General features: G+C 49.3%; 1 protein-coding gene across 1 annotated transcript in view; it reads left to right on the forward strand.

Moving 5' to 3' along the window:
• Fbxo10 (F-box protein 10) overlaps window positions 1-24,486 on the forward strand; it is a 46,216-nt gene that overhangs the window by 16,124 nt on the left and 5,606 nt on the right. The window contains exons 2-10 of the mRNA XM_075967436.1: window positions 5,263-5,853; window positions 8,134-8,967; window positions 13,470-13,619; window positions 15,581-15,717; window positions 17,681-17,751; window positions 19,547-19,699; window positions 20,497-20,766; window positions 21,842-22,155; window positions 23,140-23,321. Coding sequence (XP_075823551.1) covers window positions 5,269-5,853; window positions 8,134-8,967; window positions 13,470-13,619; window positions 15,581-15,717; window positions 17,681-17,751; window positions 19,547-19,699; window positions 20,497-20,766; window positions 21,842-22,155; window positions 23,140-23,321 — 2,696 coding nt within the window. The 5' untranslated portion in view covers window positions 5,263-5,268. The remainder of the gene's footprint in view (window positions 1-5,262; window positions 5,854-8,133; window positions 8,968-13,469; window positions 13,620-15,580; window positions 15,718-17,680; window positions 17,752-19,546; window positions 19,700-20,496; window positions 20,767-21,841; window positions 22,156-23,139; window positions 23,322-24,486) is intronic.

Below are 24,486 nucleotides of genomic sequence, written 5' to 3' on the forward strand. Positions count from 1 at the left end.
CGACTTTCCCATCTTAACAGACTGGCCCCTACGGTCTTAGCACCTTCACTCAAAGAGAGACAGACTCTCACGTGTAGACCAGGGGGCAGAACCAAACAGATCCGTCCGCCTCTGCCCCCTGAGTGCTGAGACAAAGGCGTGCCCCACCCCTCAGGGTTTTCACTCTTTGATTCCTTATCCACATTGTTACTGGAAGAATTTCTGTAGAGAAATTCTAGGTCAGTCTCATTATACATGGGAGGGGGTTTGCAAAGCTACAGGTATATGGTAAATTATTCACCTGAAAATTATTCACCTGAAAATTGGGGTGGAGACTTGACAGATTCACCTCTACCTGTTGATATATTTAAAACTAGTGTAGTAAGCTTGTATTTTGTGCTCAGTTTTAGATGGGTTTTGCTGTCGTCTTTGTAACTGAACTGTGGCCTAGGGCATTCTTTCTTACCAGGCTACTACTGAAACCCATCTGGGACAGAAATTGGCATGCTGGGTACTGCAGCTTATCACATGGGCCACACGATGAGTTGTCTCGGTCAAACACTTGTCTAGTACGCTAGGTTGAAGCTGTACTTAGCATGACCAGTGACTGTAATTGGGTAGTTGTGATTTGGATGTCTTTTAACATCTCTCCTAGAAATGGGGTATGAGTACTAGTCCCCAGAGGGACCCTTGTGGACAGATGTTGCAGGCTATATAAATTAGGATTAAGCCCTCACTCCGGAGCACCTGCCAGTGGTCACTTGTAGAAGTAAAGGACTCAGTGGATAAGGCATCCTGGGAAGTCCCTCCTGACATGCAGTGCCCCCGACAGAACAGCGCACAGTTAACTCAAGAGAGCCAGTGTGAGAACATGGGACATGGAGACAAGGAAAGTGGGTGGAGAAGTAGGTCAAAGCCCCAGGAGTGACCAGAAGATATTCTCTCTAGATGCAGCAAGCGGTCCTGATTCAGATGAGCACGGGCTCTTGGAGACGTTTAGATGATGAGTAGTTGCGTATTTCGAAGGAGAAATGTATGGGGATGTAGTCTTTATGATGCTTTTAAATTCAAGTCACAGATAACAAAAGAAAGCCAAGTGAGAAGTAGCTAATAGAATCTCATAAGTGAACTTCTCTTTATAGGGAGAGAGAACAGAAAAGTAAAGGGTGTGACCAGGGCTCTGTTAAGTGGACGGAGACTGAGTCTGAGCCAGGAAACAGAGATGTAGCGTGAGTGTGTCAGAGCTAAGCAGAAGAAATGAAGAGTGTGATCCCAGGGGTAAGGCAGGAGGTTGCAAATTGCAGTCCTGCCTGGGCAGTTTAGTGAGACCTTGTCTCAAATGAAAAGCAAAAGGAGGACGTGGATTAAAGTTCAGTGGTAGAGCACTTGCCTGGCGTATGAGAGGCACTGAGTTTGAGCCCCGGCATAGCATTGGTGAAGGGGGGAAGGGGAGCAAGAGAGAGCGAGCACAAGCATACTAGCGTTTGGTATTAATAACAGAAATTGGAGTGGTCAGCTTATGCTAAAAGAATACTTATTTATGAGAGGGTCTCATAGCCCAGGCTGGCCTTGAACTCTTGATACCCCTAAGTGCTTGGATTAGAACTGTGGTGACCACACCCAGTCCAAAGGGGAATTTATTAGAGGGACGAGGAATTAACTAGCATTCAAAGGCAGAGGGCAAAGCTGAGCTTTGAGATTGGCACCGTGACCTGCAGAGAAACTGGGATGTCCCTTGCTTTCATTGCTTTCTCTGGTTCATTCTCTCAGTGCCCCTCAGCTTCTACTTCCTGTCCCCTATTGGAAAATGGTCACCAGTACCTACTCCAGAGTTTATTCTCAGGAAAGAAGTTGTTGGTATCCTGTCACCTGAGAAAGAAGCCAGCTAGACTGCCAACTCATGCTCATCTAGAGACGGACTCAGCGGGCCATTTGTGTCCGTTGCAGCCCATTAGATGCAGCCGGAAAGCTGGGCACCATTTTGTTATGTCCTTTCCTTCAGAGACCCCCGGCTCTGCAGTCATGTGGTATGAATTGTTGGTAAGGAGCAGGATATTTTCCAAAGAAAGCAAGGATGCAGACAGTAGGGCAGCAAGCCCAGTAGATGGTTAGGACATTGGGATTATATCAGGGAGTAGCTGAGCCAGGACCAAAACCCACATAGCCTTTCTTAGGGACTCAATAGTGATTAGTTGATCTGGACGTGATAACAGAAAAACAAATAGGTACTTAGTTCTCATTCGTATTCAGGACATCCAGACTCTTAAGACCGTTGCCCTCTGTATGAACCCCAACTCTATCAGGTAGATCCCAGGATTACATACTTTCCATACAGACACCTGCCCTCACCTCTTCTTCCACCTCGTCTACCTAGGTCATCTCTACTCCTTTCTTATGGTTGTTACACTTGTAGTGATTTGAGTGAGAATAACCCTCATGGGATCCCCTGTCGGTAGCACTGTTTGGGGAGGCTTAGGAGGTGTGGCCTTGTTGGAGCAGGTGTATCACTGCAGGTGGGCTTGAGAGTAAGGGTGTGGAAGACAGCAGTGCTCAGAACTGTTCAGACTGTGGAGGCCCAGCTCAGTGTTAGCAGCTTGGCTCGTGACCTTTCTGTGATGCTTGGCAGCGTGTGGCTACTCCACTAGGGTGACCATTCAGTTCCACTTACCACGTGGAATGGCTTTTTTTTTTTTTTACTTTTTCGAGACAGGATTTCTCCGTAGTTTTTGGTTCCTGTCCTGGAACTAGCTCTTGTAGACCAGGCTAGCCTCGAACTCACAGAGATCCTGCTGCCTCTGCCTCCCGAGAGCTGGGATTGTAATGGCTTTTTTGATCCAAAGTTCCAAAGTCCTTCCTTCAAAACCCATGATCAGGTCTGTCTCAGCAATAGTACCAACTGCATCAGCCGCTTTTCTCTTGCTGTGGTAAGAACAAGGCAGCTGATAAAAAGGAAGAATTTGTTTGAGCTATGGTCATAGAGGGATAAGAGTCCATCGCTATCATGGTGGGGAAGCCGGCAGGCAAGGGGCAGGAACAGCTGACACCTGGCAGCTTGAAAGGCAAGCAGGTTACAGAGAGGGTGAACTCAAAGTGACAGGAATCTGTAAACTCTCCAGCTCCCCTCCAGTGACATACCTCTTCCCCAACAGTCCACCAACTCGAGCAAGCGTTTAAACATCTGGGTTTATGGTCATAGAGGGATAAGAGTCCATCGCTATCATGGTGGGGAAGCCGGCAGGCAAGGGGCAGGAACAGCTGACACCTGGCAGCTTGAAAGGCAAGCAGGTTACAGAGAGGGTGAACTCAAAGTGACAGGAATCTGTAAACTCTCCAGCTCCCCTCCAGTGACATACCTCTTCCCCAACAGTCCACCAACTCGAGCAAGCGTTTAAACATCTGGGTTTATGGGGCCCATTCTTACTCAGATTACCACATTCTACTCCTTGGACCTCATAGGTTTAGAGCCATATCAACATGTAAAATACCTGCAGTCCAACTTCAAAAGGCCCCATAGTCTCTTCTGAGACGCAAGGCAGTCTCTTAGCTGTAACCTCCTGTAAAAGCAAAGTACATACTTTTAGAGCATAAAATAGATAGATATGCATATTGCCATTCCAAAAGGGAGGACAGGGGACATAGTGAGGACGTATTGGGCTAACGCAAGACTGATAGTACCCAGCAGGATAAACGTTAGCATGCCTGAGGCCTTAGATGGCTCCACCCTTCCTGATTTGCTGCCTGCAACACTACCACAAGGTTTTCTTCTTAAGGTGGGGACTCTGGTTTCCAGGAGTTCTGGGATCATATATAGTGGTATATTATTTGTGTTTGGATAAATAAAGCAGCCACACTAGTCAGCCCATACAGGTCAGGGAGTGGCGGTACACACTTTTAATCTCAGGAGTCAGAAGACAGAGCAGACAGATCTCTGTGAGGTCAAGGCTACCCTGGTCTACACAAGATCCATCCAGAAACAGATCCAGGTGATGGTGGCTTACACTTTTAATCCCAGTTTTGGGAGTCACACACTTTTAATTGCAGCACTAGGGAGTTGGAGACAGGAGTGATGTGGCTGGGTGGAGAGACAGGAACTCAGTGGAGTATGGAGTCTGAGGATTCGTGGAGACAGGATCTCGCCCCTTTGATCTGAAGATTTGGTAGAGGCAAAAGGTCTCTCTAGTGGCTGGCTGCTTTGCCTTTCTGATCTTCAGCTTGAACCCCAATATCTGTCTCTGGGTTTTTATTATTCGTGCTACAATCATATTCTTAGAGTACCTGACCAAAGAGAGTAGAGACTAACCTCCTACTGGCAGGTATTAGGTGGAGTCTATCGTAGTGACTTTTCTTGTCATTCTGACCCAATACCTGACAGAAACAAGCTAAAAGAATTGCTTATTTGGGCCCATGGTTTCAGAGTTGACAGTTGCTCCTAACTATGTGTGGTTGGGCAGAACATCAAAACAGAGAGTAAGTGGTAGAACAGGTTTGTTTGTTTGTTTGTCTGTTTTAAGACAGGGTCTCACTACTAGCTCTGACTGTCCTGGAACTCACTGTGTAGACCAGGCTGGCCGCAAACTCAGAGATCCACCTACATCGCCTCCCAAGTGCTGGGATTAAAGGGGTGTGCCGCTATACCTGGCTTATAGAACAGGTTTTTAAGAGGAGAGTTAGTTTTATGTGTAAGTTTGTATGTTCATTTGAGTGCAGGTGCCTGTGGAAACCCGAAGAAGGTGTGGAATCCCCTGGGGCTGGGATTACAGGTGGTTGTCAGCCACCTGATGTGGGTTTTGGGATCTGAACTCAGATCCTCTGGAAGAGCAGTACATTTAACCTCTGAGCCATCTCTCTGGCCTAGAACAGGTCCTTTACCTCATGACATATGGAAGCAGAGGAAAGGGTATTACTGGAAGAGACCAGGGCAAGATACAGCTCCAAGGACATGTGACCAGGTCCTGCTTCCAGTAGCTGCCCTACCTCTGATGATGCCATCATAGTGTGCATCTATCAAGGGATTAGCACATGGATTAGGTCCTCCTGGCCTTCTTATCCCTGGAACTGCATCACAGAATCCCCCAGAGGCGCGGTTTCCAATTACTTATCTGCTTCTTCATCAACAAGTTAACGACCAAGATTAGCCATTACAGATGCTTGTTGAGGAAGTGGAGCCCTCTGATTGGCTGTGCCTTGTTCACTTGCTCCTCCCTGGGGTCAGAGGGTGTTATTTTTAAAAAGGAAACAGTAAAAGGGGAGTAGACAAAATCTTCTTTTGTGTCTTTCCCCCAGGTGATCATGGAAACAGGTGGCCTCCCCCTGGAGCTGTGGCGTGTGATCTTAGCCTACCTGCACCTGCCTGACCTGGGCCGCTGCAGCCTGGTTTGCAGGGCCTGGTATGAGCTGATTCTCAGCCTGGACAGTACCCGCTGGCGGCAGCTGTGTCTGGGCTGCACCGAGTGCCGCCACCCCAACTGGCCCAACCAGCCCGATGTGGAGCCTGAGTCCTGGCGGGAGGCCTTCAAGCAACACTACCTGGCCTCCAAGACCTGGACAAAGAATGCGCTGGACCTGGAGTCCTCCATCTGCTTCTCTCTGTTCCGCAGGAAGAGGGAGCGCCGCACCTTGAATGTTGGGCCAGGCCATGAGTTTGACAGCCTGGGCAGTGCCTTAGCCATGGCCAGCCTCTATGATCGAATCGTGCTCTTCCCAGGTGTGTACGAGGAGCAAGGCGAAATCATCCTGAAGGTGCCAGTGGAGATTGTGGGCCAAGGGAAGCTGGGTGAGGTGGCCCTGCTTGCCAGCATTGACCAGCACTGCTCAACCACACGCCTGTGCAATCTTGTCTTCATGCCAGCCTGGTTCTCACCAATCATGTATAAGGTGGGTGCACACTGGGTGCCACCCAGACTTGACCACACAACCGTGCCCTCATCAGTGCGTTTCCCTTTTGGGTTAGAGCTGAGAGTTTAGTAGTTAATTCCTATGCGCACATTCCCGAGAATTGAGCTAGCCGAAAAGCGGGCTCGCGGGTCAGTATAGTACAGAATCGTGCTTCGTACCTCACTTCCTTTAAAACTGCATTAGAAATGAGACGTGGGCTAAGGACAAAACTTTCTATACCCATTCTGTTCCTAAGCAGATCAGCTAGAGCACCGGGTAGAGCAGTGAGGTGGCCAAGTGTGCAGCATGGTGACAGCAGCACGTCCAGAGAGGGGACAGTGGCCCTCAGCACCTCAACCTCATCCTGTGCAGGAGTCATCGCTTCTCAAGGGTACCTGGAGTGAGAGGCTGCAAATGTTAGTCCAGCACGACCTGCGTTAGCACAGAGTGGGCACGTGTGGAGGAGCTGGTGGTCCTGCAGAAGAGCATGGCGCCTGTGCATTGGCGAAATGCACCTCTGACGGCAGGCTTGTCTGTTGTACTGGTCAGCGCCTCACCGGCCCTTTGGGTCACTCAGTGTGCACCAGACGTGTGCTTTATGGCCGTATCTCACTTCCTCTTTCCTACAGCCCTGAGAGGAGGTTGCATCCCTTGGCTTTATAGATGAGGGAAACTGAGGCCTAACAATACAACATAACCAAGGTTTCAGGCTTATGGGCGGAGCTTGGATCCAAAGCCTTATTAATACTCAAGACAAGCTTCCGTCTAAGCAGACATCTGTGGTGATCAGTAGCTGTGCTGCTTTGGGCAAGTGTGGGAAGTGTTAGCAAAAGTCAGAGACGCTAGTAAGTCTCCCAGGTGGGTAATTAGTGAGGTTAGAACTCAAACCAGGTCCTCTGATTTATAAAGTTATATCACGCCAAAGTCTTTGGGAGCCCCAAAGCCTGCTTTTTAGCTCTAGGATGTTTCAGAAGGAATAGCGGGTGTCCCTGTGCTGGTGTGCAGACCTAGGAGTAAAGCTTGCCCTAGAAGCAAGGCTCCCTACCTAACCCTCATGCCTTGAAATTCACTGATAGAAGGCTTCATGTCTTGAAATACATTGATTGCCACAGTGAATGCTCATGTCGGTCTCTGCTGCTGCCTCAGAAGCACAGCTGCCGCCCCTCGTTTTTACAGTCAGCATATGTGAGTGCTGGGTCCATGGCAATCTTCCATCTAAAAAGGTACAGAGGTCTGAGATGTCCTTGCCTGAGAACTGAAAAGGCCAGGACAATATTTCACACAAACAGTGATCTCTTATGAGAATGCTAACTCTGACTGCATCTCCAGAAAACTGAGAGGACCAAGGAGGGAACATGGCTTCACTGGCAGCAGGGAAAGTCGTGGAGGGATATGGAAGCACCTAGAGCACCTGGGGTCAGGGATGTCACCCTCCTCCAAAAACTGTCAAGGCAGGTCACTGATAGAGAGGCTTTTAATTGCTCAAGGGGTCATCTGTTTGGGTTGTGGATTAGACTCATTGGATGCTGCTTTATCCTATGGTTGAGATATAGGTAGAGTTTATGCAAATCCAGAAAAGGGTATAAAGCAGTTTGGTCTCCCCAAGCTTAGCTGTCACTCAGGCCCAGGGTCCCAGTCGAATTAACAGGTTCTGTGCTTTCCTGTCCTTCCGTCAGACTCCTGAGGTCCTGTGTCTTTGATCTCAGATCGGCTAATGTCACTGAGTACCGTCTTTTGATTTATAAACTAGCAAGCCCCATACTACACACAGGAAAGCTGAGGCTTAGCGAGGTGAAGCCGTTTGTCCTGGGTAACGCGGCTGGAAGAGCAGAGCTCTGGTCAGCTGCCAGAGCACACCCCTACCCCTGGCAGCAGTCCCTGTCTTTCTCTTTGAAGACAAGACCTGTCATTTGCTCTGCTCCGCCACACACCAGTAGCCGCACAGACTGGTCTGTCCTAATGCCTGTGGCTGGGCCAACCCAGTAACCTGTCCCAGTCAAAGGAGTGCTCAGTCCTTCTTGCCAGTTTCTACTGTGCCCTTTAGAAGGATAACAGAATTAGAAGGATGCAATGATTGGCAGTTTTTCTTGTGCCTCTTTGATGCAGACCTACTCCCCAGGTCCTCAGAGTGACAGCTGATGGCCAAACCTTTTACAGGAGAGTAGGAAGTGAAACCAAGGGCCTGGTTTCCATCTCTGTCTCCCTGGAGGAGTAGCTTGGTGATGACTGTCAAAACCAAGGATAGGCTTCTCACCGTATGTTCTCTTTCTTTTCCTCCAGACCACGTCGGGTCACATCCAGTTTGACAACTGCAACTTTGAGAATGGTCACATTCAGGTCCATGGCCCAGGAACCTGCCAAGTGAAATTTTGCACCTTCAAAAACACCCATGTCTTTCTGCACAATGTGCCCTTATGTATGCTGGAAAACTGTGAGTTTGTGGGCAGCGAAAACAACTCTGTAACTGTTGAGGGTCACCCATCGGCAGATAAAAACTGGGCCTACAAGTACCTGCTGGGCCTTATCAAGTCCTCTCCCATCTTGCTTCCTGCAGAAGACAATGAGTTTTTAATGTCCTTGGACCTAGAGAGCCGGGACCAGGCCTGGAGCCCAAGGACCTGCGACATTGTCATCGAGGGCAGCCAGAGTCCTACGAGCCCAGCCTCTAGCTCTCCAAAACCGGACTCCAAGACTGGCTCCCAGGAGGCAGAAGTGGGCAGCGATGGGGAGAGGGTGGCCCAGACTCCAGAGAGCAGCGATGGTGGCCTGAGCCCAAGCGGGGAGGACGAGGATGATGAGCAGCTCACGTACAGACTGTCCTACCAGGTGCAGGGCCCGCGCCCTGTCTTGGGCGGCTCCTTTCTGGGCCCTCCACTACCAGGAGCATCCATTCAGCTGCCCAGCTGTCTAGTGCTGAACTCGCTGCATCAGGAGCTGCAGAAGGACAAGGAAGCCATGGCACTAGCCAGCTCTGTTCAGGGCTGCCTCATCCGCAAGTGCCTCTTCCGGGATGGGAAGGGTGGCGTCTTTGTCTGCTCTTACGGCCGAGCCAAGATGGAAGGAAACATCTTCCGGAACCTGACTTACGCAGTGAGGTGTATACACAATAGCAAGGTACTGTCGAGGACCGACACTGTAGACTCTGGAAGTGCCGGGCCCTAACCACATGAGTCCTTACAGGTCATTGGCAGATCACTGTCTCTCCCATATCTGTGTGTGGTGGGGCTTTTTTTTTTTTTGGATTTATTTATTTGTTATTTGTACATCATTCCTTCCATGTGTGCCTGCTTGCCAGAAGGGGGCGGAGATCTACATTACAGATGGTTGTGAGCCACCATGTGGTTGCTGGGAATTGAACTCAGGGACTATGGAAGAGCAGTCGGTGCTCTTTTTTTTTTTTTTTTTTTTTTTTTTTTTGATTTTTCGAGACAGGGTTTCTCTGTAGCTTTTGGTTCCTGTCCTGGAACTAGCTCTTGTAGACCAGGCTGGCCTCGAACTCACAGAGATCCGCCTGCCTCTGCCTCCCGAGTGCACTCTTAACCACTAAGCCATCTCTCCAGCCCCTGGTGGGGCTTTTCTTGAATGTGTTCTAGTGTATGAAGCCCAGGTGGGGAAGGGCCTCCGGTCTGGTCTTTTTCTGCCAACCCAGGGGTAAAGCTGGCTTTTGTTTCCCCATTCTCCTCTTTCCTGTGGGTCCTGGGGTGTGTTGCCTTTACCCTACTATTTAAAGCAACTTCTGTGGAAAGTTAGAGGGTCATCCAGGGCAGGTGTGCCAGCTAGTTTTCTGTCAACCCAAGCTCGAGTCGTTAGAGAGAAGAGACCCTCAAGTGAAAAATGCCTCTTTAAGGTCGGGCTGCAGGCAAACCTGCAGGGCATTTTCTTAATTAGTGATCGATGGGGGAGGCCCAGCACATTGTGGGTGTTTCCATCCCTGGACTGGTGGTCCTGGGTTCTATAATAAGAAAGCAGGCTGGGCAAGCCTTGTGAAGCAAGCCAGTAAGCAGCACCCTCCATGGCCTCTGCATCAGCTCCTGCCTCCAGGTTCCTGCCCTGTTTGAGTTTCTGTCCTGACTTCCTTTGATGATGAACTGTGATATGGGAGTATAAACCAAATAAACCCTTTCCTCCCCAACTTGCTTTTTTTTCTTTTTTTTTTTAAATTTATTTATTTTACGTATATAGTATTCTGGGCACCAGATCTCATTATAGATGGGTGTGAACCATCATGTGGTTGCTGGGAATTGAACTCAGGACCTCTGGAACAGCAGTCAGTTCTCTTAACCTCTGAGCCATCTCTCCAGCCCCCCAACTTGCTTTTTATCACAGCAGTAGGAACCCTAATTTAAGACAGTGGGCACGGTACCTTACTCAAAGTGTCTGCCCTGCTTGCCCCCAAGTATGCCCTATCCTGTCATACTTCGGTTGAGGTTTTGTTTTGGAGACACAGTCTCACTGTGTAGGCATAGCTGGCCTCCAGTTCACAGAGATCCTCCTGCCTCTGCCTCCCAAGTGCTGGGATTACAGGGGTGTTCATTCTTCCACACGCACCTCTGCTAGAATTTTACTATAATGAAATAATTTATTAGTAGAGTGATTTATCTTAATATAAAATTATTTAAAACAATACATATGTTTATACTTATTACATATAAGAAATTGTAACAAGAAACATCCCTTTATGTGGGAGCTACACTGTGCTACACTGTTAAGAGACTTCTTACCATGCGGATTTCTGACCCTCTGGTTTGTTGTAGGAGGTCTTTTTGTTGGGCTACCAGCTCCTCAGTGAGATTTGTTATTATGAAAACTTGACCTTTAGCTTGGCTTGTTCTCAGCTTGTTCTTATAACTTAAATTAACCAGTTTTTAATCATTTACGTTCTACCACGTGCCTTTTTCCCTCTCATTCATTTTGTACGTCTGACTTCCTCTGGGTATGGCTGGCATCTCCTCGTGCACCTACATTCATCCTGAGTTCCTCTCTCTGCCCGGAAGTCCCACCTAACCTGGCCATTCAGCTCTTTATTAAACAAATCAGGTACTTTAGGCGAATACACAGCTTTACAATGTACAAAAATATTATCCTACAGTCTTTCTCCCTTTTTGTCTAATTAAAAGGAAATTTTTTAATTCTAACAGAGTAAAACTATATACAGTAAGAACAATTGTTAGGTAAGAATTACATTTACAGTGTTCAGTTCATTGTATTTAGCAAATTCGGAGAAATTACTCTACTATCTATCCTATGTTGATGAATCCAAAGTTTTATACCTGAACTACTTTCTATTAACTCGTAATCTCTCCTGCCTCACTATTGGCCTTGCAGTTCCTTATTAAACCAATCAGGTGCCTTAGGCAGAGACAACATCTTTTTTTTTAAAAGTATTTATTTATTAATTTTGTATACAATACTCTGTCTACATGTATGCCTGCAGGCCACAAGAGGGCACCAGACCCCACTACAGATGGTTGTGAGTCATCATGTGGTTGCTGGGAATTGAACTCAGGACCTTTGGAAGAGCAGGCGAAGCTCTTAACCTCTGAGCCATCTCTCCAGCCCAGAGACAACATCTTTACAGTGTGCCAAAAGCTTATCTCACAACAGTTTGGAGAATCAGTAGTTTTTACACACCAGTAGCTACACCAAGAAAGATCCATAGGTAACAAGAGCAGGCATCTTTCTTATAAAAGTGAATCTGTGTGTGCACACATGTGCATGTGCAGGCGTGGACTGAACTCGGGTTCCTTCATCCATGCAGCGAGCACTTCACTAACTAAACCATTGCCCCACCACTTAACTAATTTTTGGTTGTAATTTTTTTTTCGTAACTACTTTTTGTTTTCTGGTTTTCTTTTGTGTGAGACAGAGCCTCACCATATAGCTCAGGCTGACCTCTAGCCTTCCTCCCCTCTCTCCCCAGGGCTGGGACTAAAGGCGTGCGTCATCATACTCAGCTTTAACTAAATAATATTTTTTAAATTAAGACTTGGCCATGGGCTGGAAGTGGTGGCACATGGCTGAAATGGCTGGCACCTGAGAGGCAGGAAAGCCCGTAAGTTCCAGATGAGGCCGGGCTATACAGTGAGGCTGTGCCTCAAAACACCGTGGGCTGGGGTGTATCTCAGTGATAAGAGTGCTTGCCTCGTAGGTATAAGGGCCTGAGTTTGAACCCTAGCACTGCAAGAAAAAATCATGGGTCTTGGTTTCATAAATGGGAGGGAATCTGGAGGGAGAATCCCTTAGCACTGTGCTTAGCACTGACTGTGGAATCAGCACTTGCTTGGGCAGGTGGATTTTGATGAAGGCTCAGTGGGAAAGACAGACCCGGAAGTGACTGCTATGGGCTAGGGCCGTGACTCAGTCGGTAGAGCGCTTGCCTAGTACACGGGAAGTGCCAGGTTCACTGTCTAGCACTACATAAAGTAGTGTGTGGTGGTGCAGCCCTGTGATCCCAGGACAGGTGGGTCCCTGGAGATGAAGTCATTGTTGGCCACAGAGTGAGTTCGAGGTCAGTCTGGGCTACATAACACTTTTTAGAGCAAGCTCAAAAGCATGAAGTTTGAAGATGAATGGGGAAAAAAATTTAAAAAAGGACATGACTGCTCCTAGGTATGGGGGAGGTGCAGGTTTATTGTAGGTAAAAGGGAGAGTAGGCAAAGGCAGGGACATCTAGGAGAGTCCAGAGTAGTGGCCCTGAGTTGGACATTGTGAGGAAGAGGGGAGGGCCAGAAGACCAAGACGTCAGGAGGGTAAAGGGTAGACAAAAAGGGAAAAAAGATTGGGTGACCAAAATGTCTAGTATACAGGGAAGAGAAATGAGGAAGGGTAGCCCAGTCTCTGGGCTGGAGAAGTTTAGGATAGGTGGCGGGGTATGGGGCCAAAAGAGCCCCATGACAGGGACTAAGTGATGCTGAGAGAACCTGGTGGCAAGTCCACTTGATATGTTAAGTAGGCACCCGGGTTAGCTGATTGTCCTGGGTTTGGGACCTAACAAAGACAGCTTGGCTTGCTCTGTAAGCTTCTCTCCACCCCATGAGCCCAGGGCCAGGCTTCTGAGCTTTAGAAAAGCTCTGGCTCGAAGTACATAGTGCACAAGGAAGTGTCGCAGTGTATAGGGAGATGGTGTCCTCTGAAACGAGACTGGAAGATTGGGTGCCCAGAGAGGCACCCCTCTTACAAACTGTGAACTGCTGGGACTGTGTGGGAAGGAAAAAACTTGCATGCTCTTCTCGTAGGGTTTGTTATGATTACTACACAGTGTGTGTGTGTGGTGCGTGTGAGTGTGTGTGTACATGTTTGTGTATGCATGTGTGTGCACATGCGGATGACCATGTGTATGTGATGTGTGTGTACATGTCTGTATATGTGCGTGTATACACATGTGTATGTCTGCGTGTGTGCACATGTGTATTCCGTGTGTGTGTGTGCGTGCGCACATGCACACGTACCGCAGCATGAGTGTGGAGGTCCAGACAACTCCTCTCCTCTCACTATCCTGGGATGTGAACTTGTGTTGTCAGGCTTGTCAGCAAGTGCATTACCCCCTAAACCATCTCCTCTGATAGTTTTTGACCATCCTTTGACCAAAGAAATATTTTGTTCTCTCTTCTGCTTAGATTGTCATGCTCAGGAATGACATTTACCGCTGCCGGGCATCAGGCATCTTTCTTCGATTGGAGGGTGGAGGCTTGATCGCTGGCAACAACATTTACCACAACGCAGAGGCTGGTGTGGACATTCGGAAGAAATCCAACCCACTCATCCTGGTACTTTTCTCCATCCTCTTGGCATTTAGCCTGGTCTCATTTTCTAGAACCCTTGTCTGGGGATGTTTAAGTAGTTCAGAATGGTTCCTGCCCCTTTTTGTGTGTCCTCATGACTTCTTTCTAGGTGTCTGAGCGATGACTTTGGACAAGTCCCTTCCTGAGATCGTCCCACCAATAGGAAAAAGATGGGCTGGACAGGACGTTTTCTCAGCACCTCCTCAGAACTCATATGTCTGGCTCTGAAACTGATTCTGTCCTAAATGGCATGTGAATCTAAAACTAAAGCCAGTCTGCTCGGTCATTCTTTGTCAGAAAGGACAGGGATACTTTATCCTCCGGGGGATTTTGTAGGTGTGAGAGCATGGGAAGTCTGGTTTTGCTTTATTCTTGTTATGAGGTTTTTAGAATGATGCAGACAGGTTCTCTTGCAATTCAAGCTGGCATCATACCAGGTGAAGCTGATGTGAACTCTTAATCCTTCTGCCTCCGCCTCCTGAGCTTTGGGGATTATAAACCTGACTTGCAGTTAGGGTTTTTCCAGCATAAAAACTACATAAAATCCTTGCATATGTGTCCCGGGAGATGGCTCAGTTGATGCCATGCTTGCTCTGCAAACGTGAAGTCCTAAGTTCAGCGTTCACAGGCAACAATAGGCATGGGGAGCTGGAGAGACGGCTCGGTGGTTTAGAGCTGTTAACTGCTCTTCCGGAGGAACTGGGTTCAGTTCCTAGCAGCCACATCAGGCAACTCTCAACTTCTATAACTCCAGCTTCAAGGAATTGCATACACCTGCACACATATGGCACACAGATGTGCACATACACACAAACTTAAGAAGAGGCATACTGCTACACCCCTGTAATCCTCACTTTGGGGGGGTGGAAACTGGAAGGTCCCTGGGATTAACTGGACAGCAGGTCAAGTCCAGTTGGCAAGTTCCAGCTCACGGGAGAGGCCAAGCCTCAAGATAAAGTTCAGAGTGATGCAAGCCAACACAGCATCAGCCTCTGGTCCCTATGTTCATGTACACATCCACACATGTGCACAAACACGAGTGTCATATACACAAATCCTTGCCTGTGTGACCGTTATACTAGAGACTCGTTCCCTCTCTGTTCTGACTTTTCCAGAGATTTCAGGAACTGGGGAATTAAGAGCTTAGAATGTGAGGCTTGTTTATGTACCAGATGCTTCTAAAGTTCTCTGTAGCTATTAGTCATTCTGTGAAATAGAATGATTTTCTAGGGGGAGACGTGGGGTGCAGAGGGTAAAGGACCTTGCTGGCAACTAACAGGGCTGGGGTTTGAGTTCAGACAGTCTAAACTCAGGATTGATGTTCTTAGCTCGTTCTAACCAAACTGGCCATGAAAACACAGAGAGAATCCATAACTCTGGATTAAAAAGACACACCCAGCCAGTGACTTCTGCCCATCCCTGCCCCTCACGGGGCCTCTGCTGTGCAGCTGGTGGGTAATGCACTGCCTCCACATAGGAGTTCCCGACGTTGCCAGAAAGATGCGCAGAGTCTGCGGGCAGTGGGGTGGGCAGCTTCAGCAGACAGAGTGGGGTCTGCCAGCAGTGGGGTGGGCTGCTTCAGCAGGCAGAGCGGAGTCCAGGCTTAATGAGATGAGGCAGGGAAGTCCTGTCATATATACCTACCTCTCTAAGCTTCTCAGTCTTTTGCAGGAGAGGTTTGGACACTTTGCATAGCCTCCTTTCTTGACAAAAAAAAAAAAGCACAGGCACCCCCCCCAGCAGCAAAGGCCATATAGCCGTGTTATCTCCACACTCTGCCCGCTGTTGGCATTCTCACACGTGTGCAAGGAAGGCAGCTCCATAGCTTAGCCCCTGTGTGTGTGCCCGGGAACTTGTGATGGTGCTCTTGTGGCCATGGCCATCTTGGTGCATCTCTGCACCCCGACATGCTGGATCTGTCTGCCACGTCTCGCTTTCACTTGCAGTGTAACCAGATCCACCACGGTCTTCGATCTGGTATTGTTGTCCTTGGCAATGGGAAAGGCGTCATCAGGAACAACCAAATCTTTTCAAATAAGGAGGCGGGCATTTATATCCTGTACCACGGAAATCCAGTTGTGAGGTAGGCACCGCTCTGCCCAGACTCTCTGGCTCTTCCACAGTCCCTTACTCCCCTTCTCTGTGCCTTTCTTCCATTTGAAAGCCTGTTTGTTTACTACAGTGGTGCTGCAAAAAAATCTTCATCTATAGTCCCACCGTAGTAACACAGCTGCCCGGTGTTTCTGTCTTCCTTCCAGCTAGCTGCGTGCAGGCATTCTGTTTGGCAGACACTACTGTGCACTTCCAGCAGAGATAACAAAGGCAAGCAGGTGCCAGCTGTTTCTCAGGAGCTGACTCTAGTCTGGAATGAGAAAAGGCACTTGCTAGAAAGCCTGACAAACAGTTTGAGCCTAGGGACTCACATGATAGAAAGAGAGAACCGACTATTTCAGGTTGTTCTCTGACTTCTATAGGTGTGCTGTTACATATGTGCCCAGACATACAGACACATGATAAATGAATGAATGAGCAAATGAACGAATGAACAAATGAATGAATATATAAGAGAAGATGACCCTGACCTCCACATGAATGCATGCTGTGATCTTTCTGTGCTGTAGGTCATCAGGAGGAAGCGAGGGACAGTATTGGGTATGTCTGCCATCCTAGCAGTAGTTGGGACAGACTGTGACAGGCACCATGATGCTGTCCAGAGGAACGATTCATTCTGACTAAGACCATGTAGGAAGGCCTTTTACTGGAAGCGCCTTTCGAGTTGGAGGAAAAGCCCAGCATGCACCAGGCCCTAGAAGGCTCAGTCTTCAACTAAAGAGGAGGAGGAAAAAGAGGACATAGCTGAAATCTTAAATCTGGGGGGGACTTGAACCCTCTTGGAGCTGCCGTGCTATTCCTAGGAAGAAGAGGAGAGGAGACAGCAGCACAGAGTCAGGCGCCCTCTGCAAGAGCAGCAAGTGCTCGGCCACCTCTCCGGGCCCAACTAGTATTTTAGCTTGAGGCTGTCCCAGGGGGTCAGTGCCTTGTGGGCACTGTAGCATGACCTTCTGTACCCACAGGTCCACCTCTTTCTCTGCTGTGCAGCGTAAGAGGGGGAAGAAACGGCAGAGAGCCTTGTGCTGATGGAGACAGGCCTGTGCCAGCTGAGTTGCAGAGGGTGGACTAAGATTTTGAGTGGAAACCTCAGCTGTCGGAGCTTTAGGAAAGCTGGCGTTGGTGTGCAGCAGATGTGCACAGTGGTGCCTTCCCTGCCCTTTCCATAGGAGTTTGTCTAAATGTTATTGCATGATATTTACCTGTGTCACTTGGGGAGATTCCAGCTCATACCCATACCATTGTTCTCCATGTCTTATCGAGTCCTACTTTCAGATAGTATCCCATGGCTGAAGACCACTTATGTAAGCATGATATGTGGACATAGAGTACCGCGCTTGTGCTGGGAAACATTAGAGTTTCGAAGGAAGGCTCTCAAGTCAGCGCTACTGCTTTTTAAGGCACGGTCATCTGAGAGGACAGGCTGTGCTTTTCCCTCCATGTTTATTTAGGAATGGGGTCAACGGTGGGGAGGGGAGGGGACACAAGAGTCTGAGATCCCCAGCTGAAGCACCATAGCACTGAGAGCTGTGGAGCTCTGATCATCCTAAGAAAGCTTGGTACAGCATCCTAGAAATTCTTCCTGCCACCAAGACTTGCCTGGTGGCACATGCACCATGGCCACATCTGTATGGATGGCTTGTGTGTTGACTGATGCAGTACAGAAAAGCCACAGAGAGTTGGACATCAAAGTGATTATGTCCAGAGTTGTCAGTTTAGTTCCGGGTCAAGCTATCCCGGGTCAGATAAGAATTTCCAAGTACTTAGTTTATGGGATTTCAAAAAGTGGCACACACTCACGTGCACACACGCACACACACGCACACGCACACACACACACTCGAACAGGTAACATTTTGAAAATGTTTTAAAGGAAGGGACTTTGAAGCACGATGTAGGCGCCTTTGTCTCACGTCTTTCCCTGTCTTCTGTTTCAGTGGAAACCACATCTTCAAGGGACGCGCAGCTGGCATCGCAGTGAATGAAAATGGCAAGGGCCTCATCACAGGTATATGATAGGAACTACTGGAACCGTAGCCAGCCAGTGCAGGTGACAGCCAAGCCACCATCCCCTGGCATCACCCCCACCGCTTCAGGCCCTTAAGCCACTCTTTCGCTTACCCCAGACCTCCTTCTGTATAGCAGGTGGGCATTCAGGGGTGCCAGTTCTGTGGTGAGGTCGTGCTTTTCATAGGAGGACCCAGCATAGCACCGGGGAGTAGCATCTCTGACAGTTGCTGGCCAGCTAGCTCACACTTCCAGCTGCACCAATTAAACAGCTGTCTGAGGTTTCCATACTTTTGTGTGAGCTTCTGCCTGCTCTGCAAATCTGTCTGTCCAATTCTTACGTATCTGTTATGTCTCAACTCATACCACTTGCTGTGGGAAGCCTGCCCTAACTCTCCTCATCCACAGATAATGCCCACTGTGCCCAGGACACTTCCTCTATTGTACATTTTACAGAATTTCTTACTGTTGTTTTGTCTGTCTTCTCTGGTACCAAGCAAAGGTCACATCTGCCTGGTATATCACTGGAGCCTGGGATTTTTTTTCTTTTGGTTTTTTGAGACAGGGTTTCTCTGTGAAGTCTTGGCTGTTCTGGAACTCAATCTGTAGACCTGGCTGACCTCAAACTCAGAGAGTTAATCTGCCTGCCTCTAGGATTAAAAGCATGCACCACCACCACCCAGTGTGGAGCCTGGGATCTTGATCGCATGTAACTATCATTTACCAAATACTCATAACTCAGTTGGAGGCCACTTGCATGTGTGTGGCCATAGAATCGATCCTAGCATTGCAAAAAAAGAAAACAAACGAACAAAACCACTATTGAGAATCAACTGTGTGTAGCCCTTGTTTCGGGAGCTGGGTATGGGGTGACAAAGGAAACAGATGGCAGCTCTGCTCTGGGGAATTGACAGTTTATAAGGCAGAGCATGGAAATAACTGAAAGCATATGCGGACAAACAAAACTGCCCAGTTATCTGCGTGAGGCGATGGGAGGACTGTGTGGACTCTTGAAGCCGTGATCGTGGTAGACTTCAGGGTGACGCAGAATCCAGAACCTGAGCAGTCGAAGGAGTCCAGAGAAACAGCTCCGTGTGCAGGGCTACCTGTGCAAACAGACTTTCACACCTAAGCGGGACTGCTCGTAGGATGGAATGTGCAAGCGAGGGGTGGCGATAGGGTTGGAGAGGCAGGAAAGGCTATCACACAGGGAAGTGTCCTGGTTCCTAGAACCACGTCTGCCTTGTCACTGTGCTGAGGCAGCAGTGTTTTTGTTTTGTTTTTCAAGACAGGGTTTCTCTGTGGCTTTGGAGCCTGTTCTGGAACCAGGTCTCGAACTCACAGAGATCCGCCTGCCTCTGCCTCCCAAGTGCTAGGATTAAAGGCGTGCGCCACCACCACCCAGCTTGAGGCAGCAGTGTTTAGGACCACCTTTCTGATGTGAGACTCTGCTACCAAGTCCTAGGAGAGGAGGTAGCTCCCAGGGATGGGGCAGGCCTAGGCTGAGGACTAGCATATGGGAATGGGGGGAGGTTTTCCTCATCTGTCTCAAGGCTGCGGGGTAGAGTGAGTGGAGACACAGGAATGTACAAGAGGAACGCAGACTTTGTCCTTGGGAAAGGGGGTGAGGCCCTGAAACACCAGTGGGTAAGTTTCAGGGTGCTGACTGCTGGCAGCATAGGTGTGCGTGCCCTGCTCTGGGGAGGGTTGGGAGTGCTTTCTTTTAACTGTCCTCGCCATCATGGCCTGCCCTGGAGGTGGCTCTGGGGTTCTGACCTTTCCACATCTCCCCATAGAAAATGTCATCCGTGAGAACCAATGGGGAGGGGTAGACATCCGCCGTGGCGGCGTCCCAGTCCTCAGGAGCAACCTCATCTGCTTTGGCTACTCGGACGGTGTGGTCGTGGGTGATGAAGGCAAAGGACTGATAGAGGGGAACACCATCTATGGTGAGGAGGGTGTTCCTGTCCCGTGGTCTGCAGGAGGCCCAGGTCTCAGCTTCAGCTAGTGGGTTCTGAGAAGGCAGTCAGTTTCTCCAGACCTCAAAAACCTCCCTGGCAGAACAGACGTGTGTAATCTCGGGCCTTTTAGCAGGGGTCTCCTTTTCTACCTTCTGACCCACGTTAAGCCCAGAGGTCAGCAAGCAGTGCTCTAGCTCCTTGTAAAATAGTAAAAGGCAGGGAGCTGTCTGCCACAGTGGCCCGTGTGAGCTCCAACTCTTGGGCATCTAACTCCTCCCGTCCGTTTAATGCAAACAGAGGAAGATTTAACATAAAAACAGGGTTATTTAAAAAAAAATACTATTCTCACCATGTGACTTTAAGCAAAGCCTGAGTGTTTCTGGCCTGGATCTAATATCTGTGGCTCTGTTACTCAAGCCTAACTCTGTGTGCTTTGTCAGCCATCAGCCCCAACTTAAAGATGAGGGCCCTGAGGCACACAAGTCCGGTTACTCACTCAGGGTCCCAGCTAGGAAGTGGTAGGACTGGGGTTCACACTGAGCCTGCTCCCTCCTCGCAGAGGCCTTGGTGTCCCCTTGGCAGTTCTTGGAGTACTTCACACCCTAGGTGTGATCCTAGAAAGTGAGGTGAATTGGTCATTTTCCCTTGCATATGCGGGAGAAGCCCATAGCCAGAGCTATGAGGCGACTTGCCTCAGTACCTTTTACTTCCCCTTTTGGGGTGACACTGGGTGCTGCATCACCTATCCTTGGGTGCCGGTGACAGGCTCTTTTCTGTGACCCCAGCTAACAAAGGCTGTGGTGTGTGGATGATGTCCTCCAGCCTGCCCCATGTCACCAGCAACCATGTGAGCTACAACGGCCTGTATGGAGTGGCAGTGTTCAGCCAGAAGGATGGCTCCGGTGAGTTCCCTGGAGGCCACGGGGCCCAGGAGAACTTCAGTGAGGATGGGGACGCCATCCTCTGGGAGACAGAGCTGGAGAAAGAGGACGACCCACTGCGCAGGCCTGTCACCATAGCTCTTGTGGAGTCCAACAGTATTAATCACAATGGAGGTGAGTGTGCTCCAGCCCCTGTGGTGACCTTCATGGCTTCCTCTGTCCTGGGGCTCTCCATGCACTGGCCCAACCTGTCCTTCTAGCTCCGTTAGCTACCCAGTTATTACTCAGCCCCTGGACTTTCCCCCAGACTCAAATCCATCTCTTTTTACCTCTGCCCCACTGACTTCACTAATGTGTTGCTTTTGCCTGAGATTCACTTTCTCCCTATACATCCCACACCAGTGAGGACTTCCTGACTGCAGACACATCCCCTCATCCTGTCTTCCTTGGACTTGTGCCCTAACCCATACCTAATGACATGGGGTCATAAAGTCTTAGTTGGCTTTACTTTTATGTGTGTGAATGTTTTACCTGCATGTGTATCTGTATACCACATTCATGAGGAATGCTCACGGAGGCCAGAAGAGGGCGCTGGATCCCTCTGGAAATGCCCTTACAGATGGTTGTGAGCTGATGAGAGGATGTAGGTGCTAGGACTCAAACCCAGGTGCTCTATAAGAGCAGCAGGTGCTTTTAACCAGCAAGCCATCTCTCCAGCCCCATCCAATGGCGTATTCTATGGGGTAAAACTCACCAGTGCTGATGGAGGAACAGAACAGATTCGTGGGCCCTGGAAGGCTCTTTCCTCTGGAGTGACGTGGAGCAGTGAGATCAGTTACAGCAGCCCCAGGGGAGTGAGTTCTGCCAGCACACCCCCAGGAAGCTTTGCTGCCTGGTAGCCATGTAAGGTGACTCCTCCAAGCTAGGGAACCGCACGGGTGTCACCAAGAGGCTGGCCCACGCTGCTGTTGAACCAGCCTGGGTCTCGTCTCCCACGCCGCCTCTTCAAGGCGTTGTCACTGTCCCTTTGCTAGGCTGTAGGAGACCTGGGGTGGGAGCTCGGGCCGGAGGACCGTTGAACACAAGGAGTCCTCTTACAGCCTGTGTTCCTGGCCACCTTAGCAGGAATTCTGCGCCTCTTCCCTACCATCCTGGAGTGCACACTCGAGGCGATGCTGCTCCTTCTGGCTGGTATTGTCAGAACTGACTCCAGGATCTCCTGTGCTCTTCCCACTCCCACACTCTGCAGCGTCAGGACTCTTTGTCCAGAGCAGCGAGGCGCTGCAGGTTGTCACCAATGTGATCCATGCCAATGGGGACAGAGGCATCACCATTGTTCAGAGCAGCCAGCTCACGCGAGTGACCAACAACAGCATCTCCTGCAACCGCCAGAGTGGGGTCAAGGTCGAAGCCCAGTGCAAGGTGGAGCTCCGGGGCAACGGTATCTATGACAACAGAGGCCATGGCATCATTACCAAGGGTGACAGTACTGCTGTAGTGGAAAATGACATCATTGGCAACCGGGGCAGTGGACTGCAGTTGCTGCCCAGGTCTGACACTAAGGTAAGCATATGATGTGTCTGATGCAAAGTACCAACAGGGCTCAGACCTGACTTGCGCACTTTGCTGAGAAACAGAACCCTCAGCACTCAGGGCTGTAACGAGAATCAGAACTCAGTCTGGACAGCATGGTCCGCAGAGGGGGAGCTTCACAGAGGAGGAGCTTCTTTCCAGAGGGGTGCATATAAACTGGGCCCCAAAGGATGAACAAGAGTTTCTCAGCAGGAAGCCAAAAGAGTCATGGTGCTGGAACCTTCTGGGTGTCTTCTTGTCTCTGGGTCAAAGTCCCTGCTGTTGCAGCTCTTTCGCTGACAGCATAAGCTTGCACTCGACAGCTGTGCAGTAGGCACTTACCAGGAGAGAGCCCTAGGCCTTTGCACACCTCTGGTCTGTGTGGGGCGGCCTCTTAGCCATTCTATGCTTCAGCCTGACTGTCACATTTTTAAGGAAGACTTGCTGAGTCGCCCAGGCTATCTGAAGCGCTTTCTTTTGGACTTTTCAGGCACCCACCCACAACTTCCCCCCCACTTCTCATTGTTTCCTGTTTCTTTACCTGTCCTGGCACGTGACCATGAGCTCTGAGCACATTTTAGGTAAAGCACTGCATGGTGCTAGGGCTTCACAGTAGAGCCAAACAGATAGGACTGCCACCCTGTGGATTATCCTTCTACTTCGCCCTCTTTCTCCCAGCATTCAGTTTAGTTTTCCCCACCTAGCTCTATTCCCTGGACAGGCCCAAAACAGTTTCTTTATTAGCCAATGGTATTCACAGCATACAGAGGGAAGAATTGTCCCCAGCTCAGCCCTCCTACAGCCTATCCATCAACTCTAGGACACTAGTGGCTCCACCAGGCTGGCCTCTGTGCCCCACCCAGAGCTTCCCTTGTTCCATCTGACCTCTCCAACACACTTAGACTCCATGGTTTCCTAGCAGTAACTCACCTGCCCAACTTCCAATCTGTGAGTCTCTGTGGCTGCTTCTTCCAGGTCCTGAAGAACCGGATCCACTCCTTCCGTGCCTATGGCATTGCAGTACGGGGCCGTGCTAAGGCCCTGGTGCAGGAGAACATCATCTTCCAGGGCAAGACCAACAAGACCATCTTCCAGCAGATCACTAACAACCGAGAATGCATCATGCAGAACAATAAGTTCCTGGTCTTCAAGAAGAAGTAAGTGAGCTATGGAGATAGCCCCCGGGTAGAGCACTTGCTGTGTGAGCACAGGGACCCGAGCTTGGGTTCCAGCACCCGCGCAGATGCTGGCTATGTTGTCTTGAATCTGCTCCTTCAGTTAGCCAAATGCAGCGTAGTTGGCCTGGTGCATTGCTGTGAGTCGCTCGTTGTTTCCATTCCTCCTTCTAGGATAAGCGTACAGAGCAGTGGATTTGTTATGGCGTCTCCACACAGGTGTCGTTAGTACAGTGCTCTCCCCCTGCCTGTCCTTACTCTTGCTGCACCCCTCTTGCTGGCCACCCTTGTTCTCCTAAAATAGTCCCCCACTTTCTTTTCAGAAATTTTCTGTTCTGGATAATTGATTGGTTACCATGGCCCTCTAAGATAAGGAATACAAACATAACATTGGGATATGGTTCATGCCTTTATTCACTGGGAGGCTGATTCAGGAGGATCACCAAGGATGAGGTCAGCCCGAGTTGGAATATCTCAAAAAAAAAAAAGTGTCAAGATCGTTTGGATGCATTTGAAAATATGACGAATGCCATCTAGTTCTCAAGCCTGAATGGCATCCAGAGGTTGGCAGTGTTACTAATTCTCTTCTGCTACCTGTTTGTGAGTGGGCTCTGGGAAACTGTCGTTACTTTAACTTCATAATGACCCTGAGTGTTTTAGAGAAGTTGCAAGCTCAGTATTCGGCAGAAAGTTTTGTTAGAACATAGTTCATTTAGCCGGGCGGTGGTGGCGCACGCCTTTAATCCCAGCACTCGGGAGGCAGAGGCAGGTGGATCTCTGTGAGTTCGAGACCAGCCTGGTCTACAAGAGCTAGTTCCAGGACAGGCTCCAAAGCCACAGAGAAACCCTGTCTCGAAAAACCAAAAAAAAAAAAAAAAAAAAAAAAAAAAAAGAACATAGTTCATTTGCTGTTCTCACACACAGTTGCAGCACAGCTGTAAAAGCAAGGCAGTATAAACTGCTGTAGGGTCTCAGTCACTGTGCAGAGACACCCTGACCGTGCAACTGTTATAGCGGGAAACATTTCACTGGGGCTGGCTGACAGTCCAGATGTTTAGTTCATTGTCCTAACGGTGGGGAGCACAGCAGCACACAGACAGATGTGCTGGAGAGGTAGCCGAGAGTTCTTCATCCAGATGTGAAGGCA

This window comes from Microtus pennsylvanicus, chromosome 3 (genome assembly GCF_037038515.1).
Source record: "Microtus pennsylvanicus isolate mMicPen1 chromosome 3, mMicPen1.hap1, whole genome shotgun sequence".
Lineage (NCBI taxonomy): Eukaryota > Metazoa > Chordata > Mammalia > Rodentia > Cricetidae > Microtus > Microtus pennsylvanicus.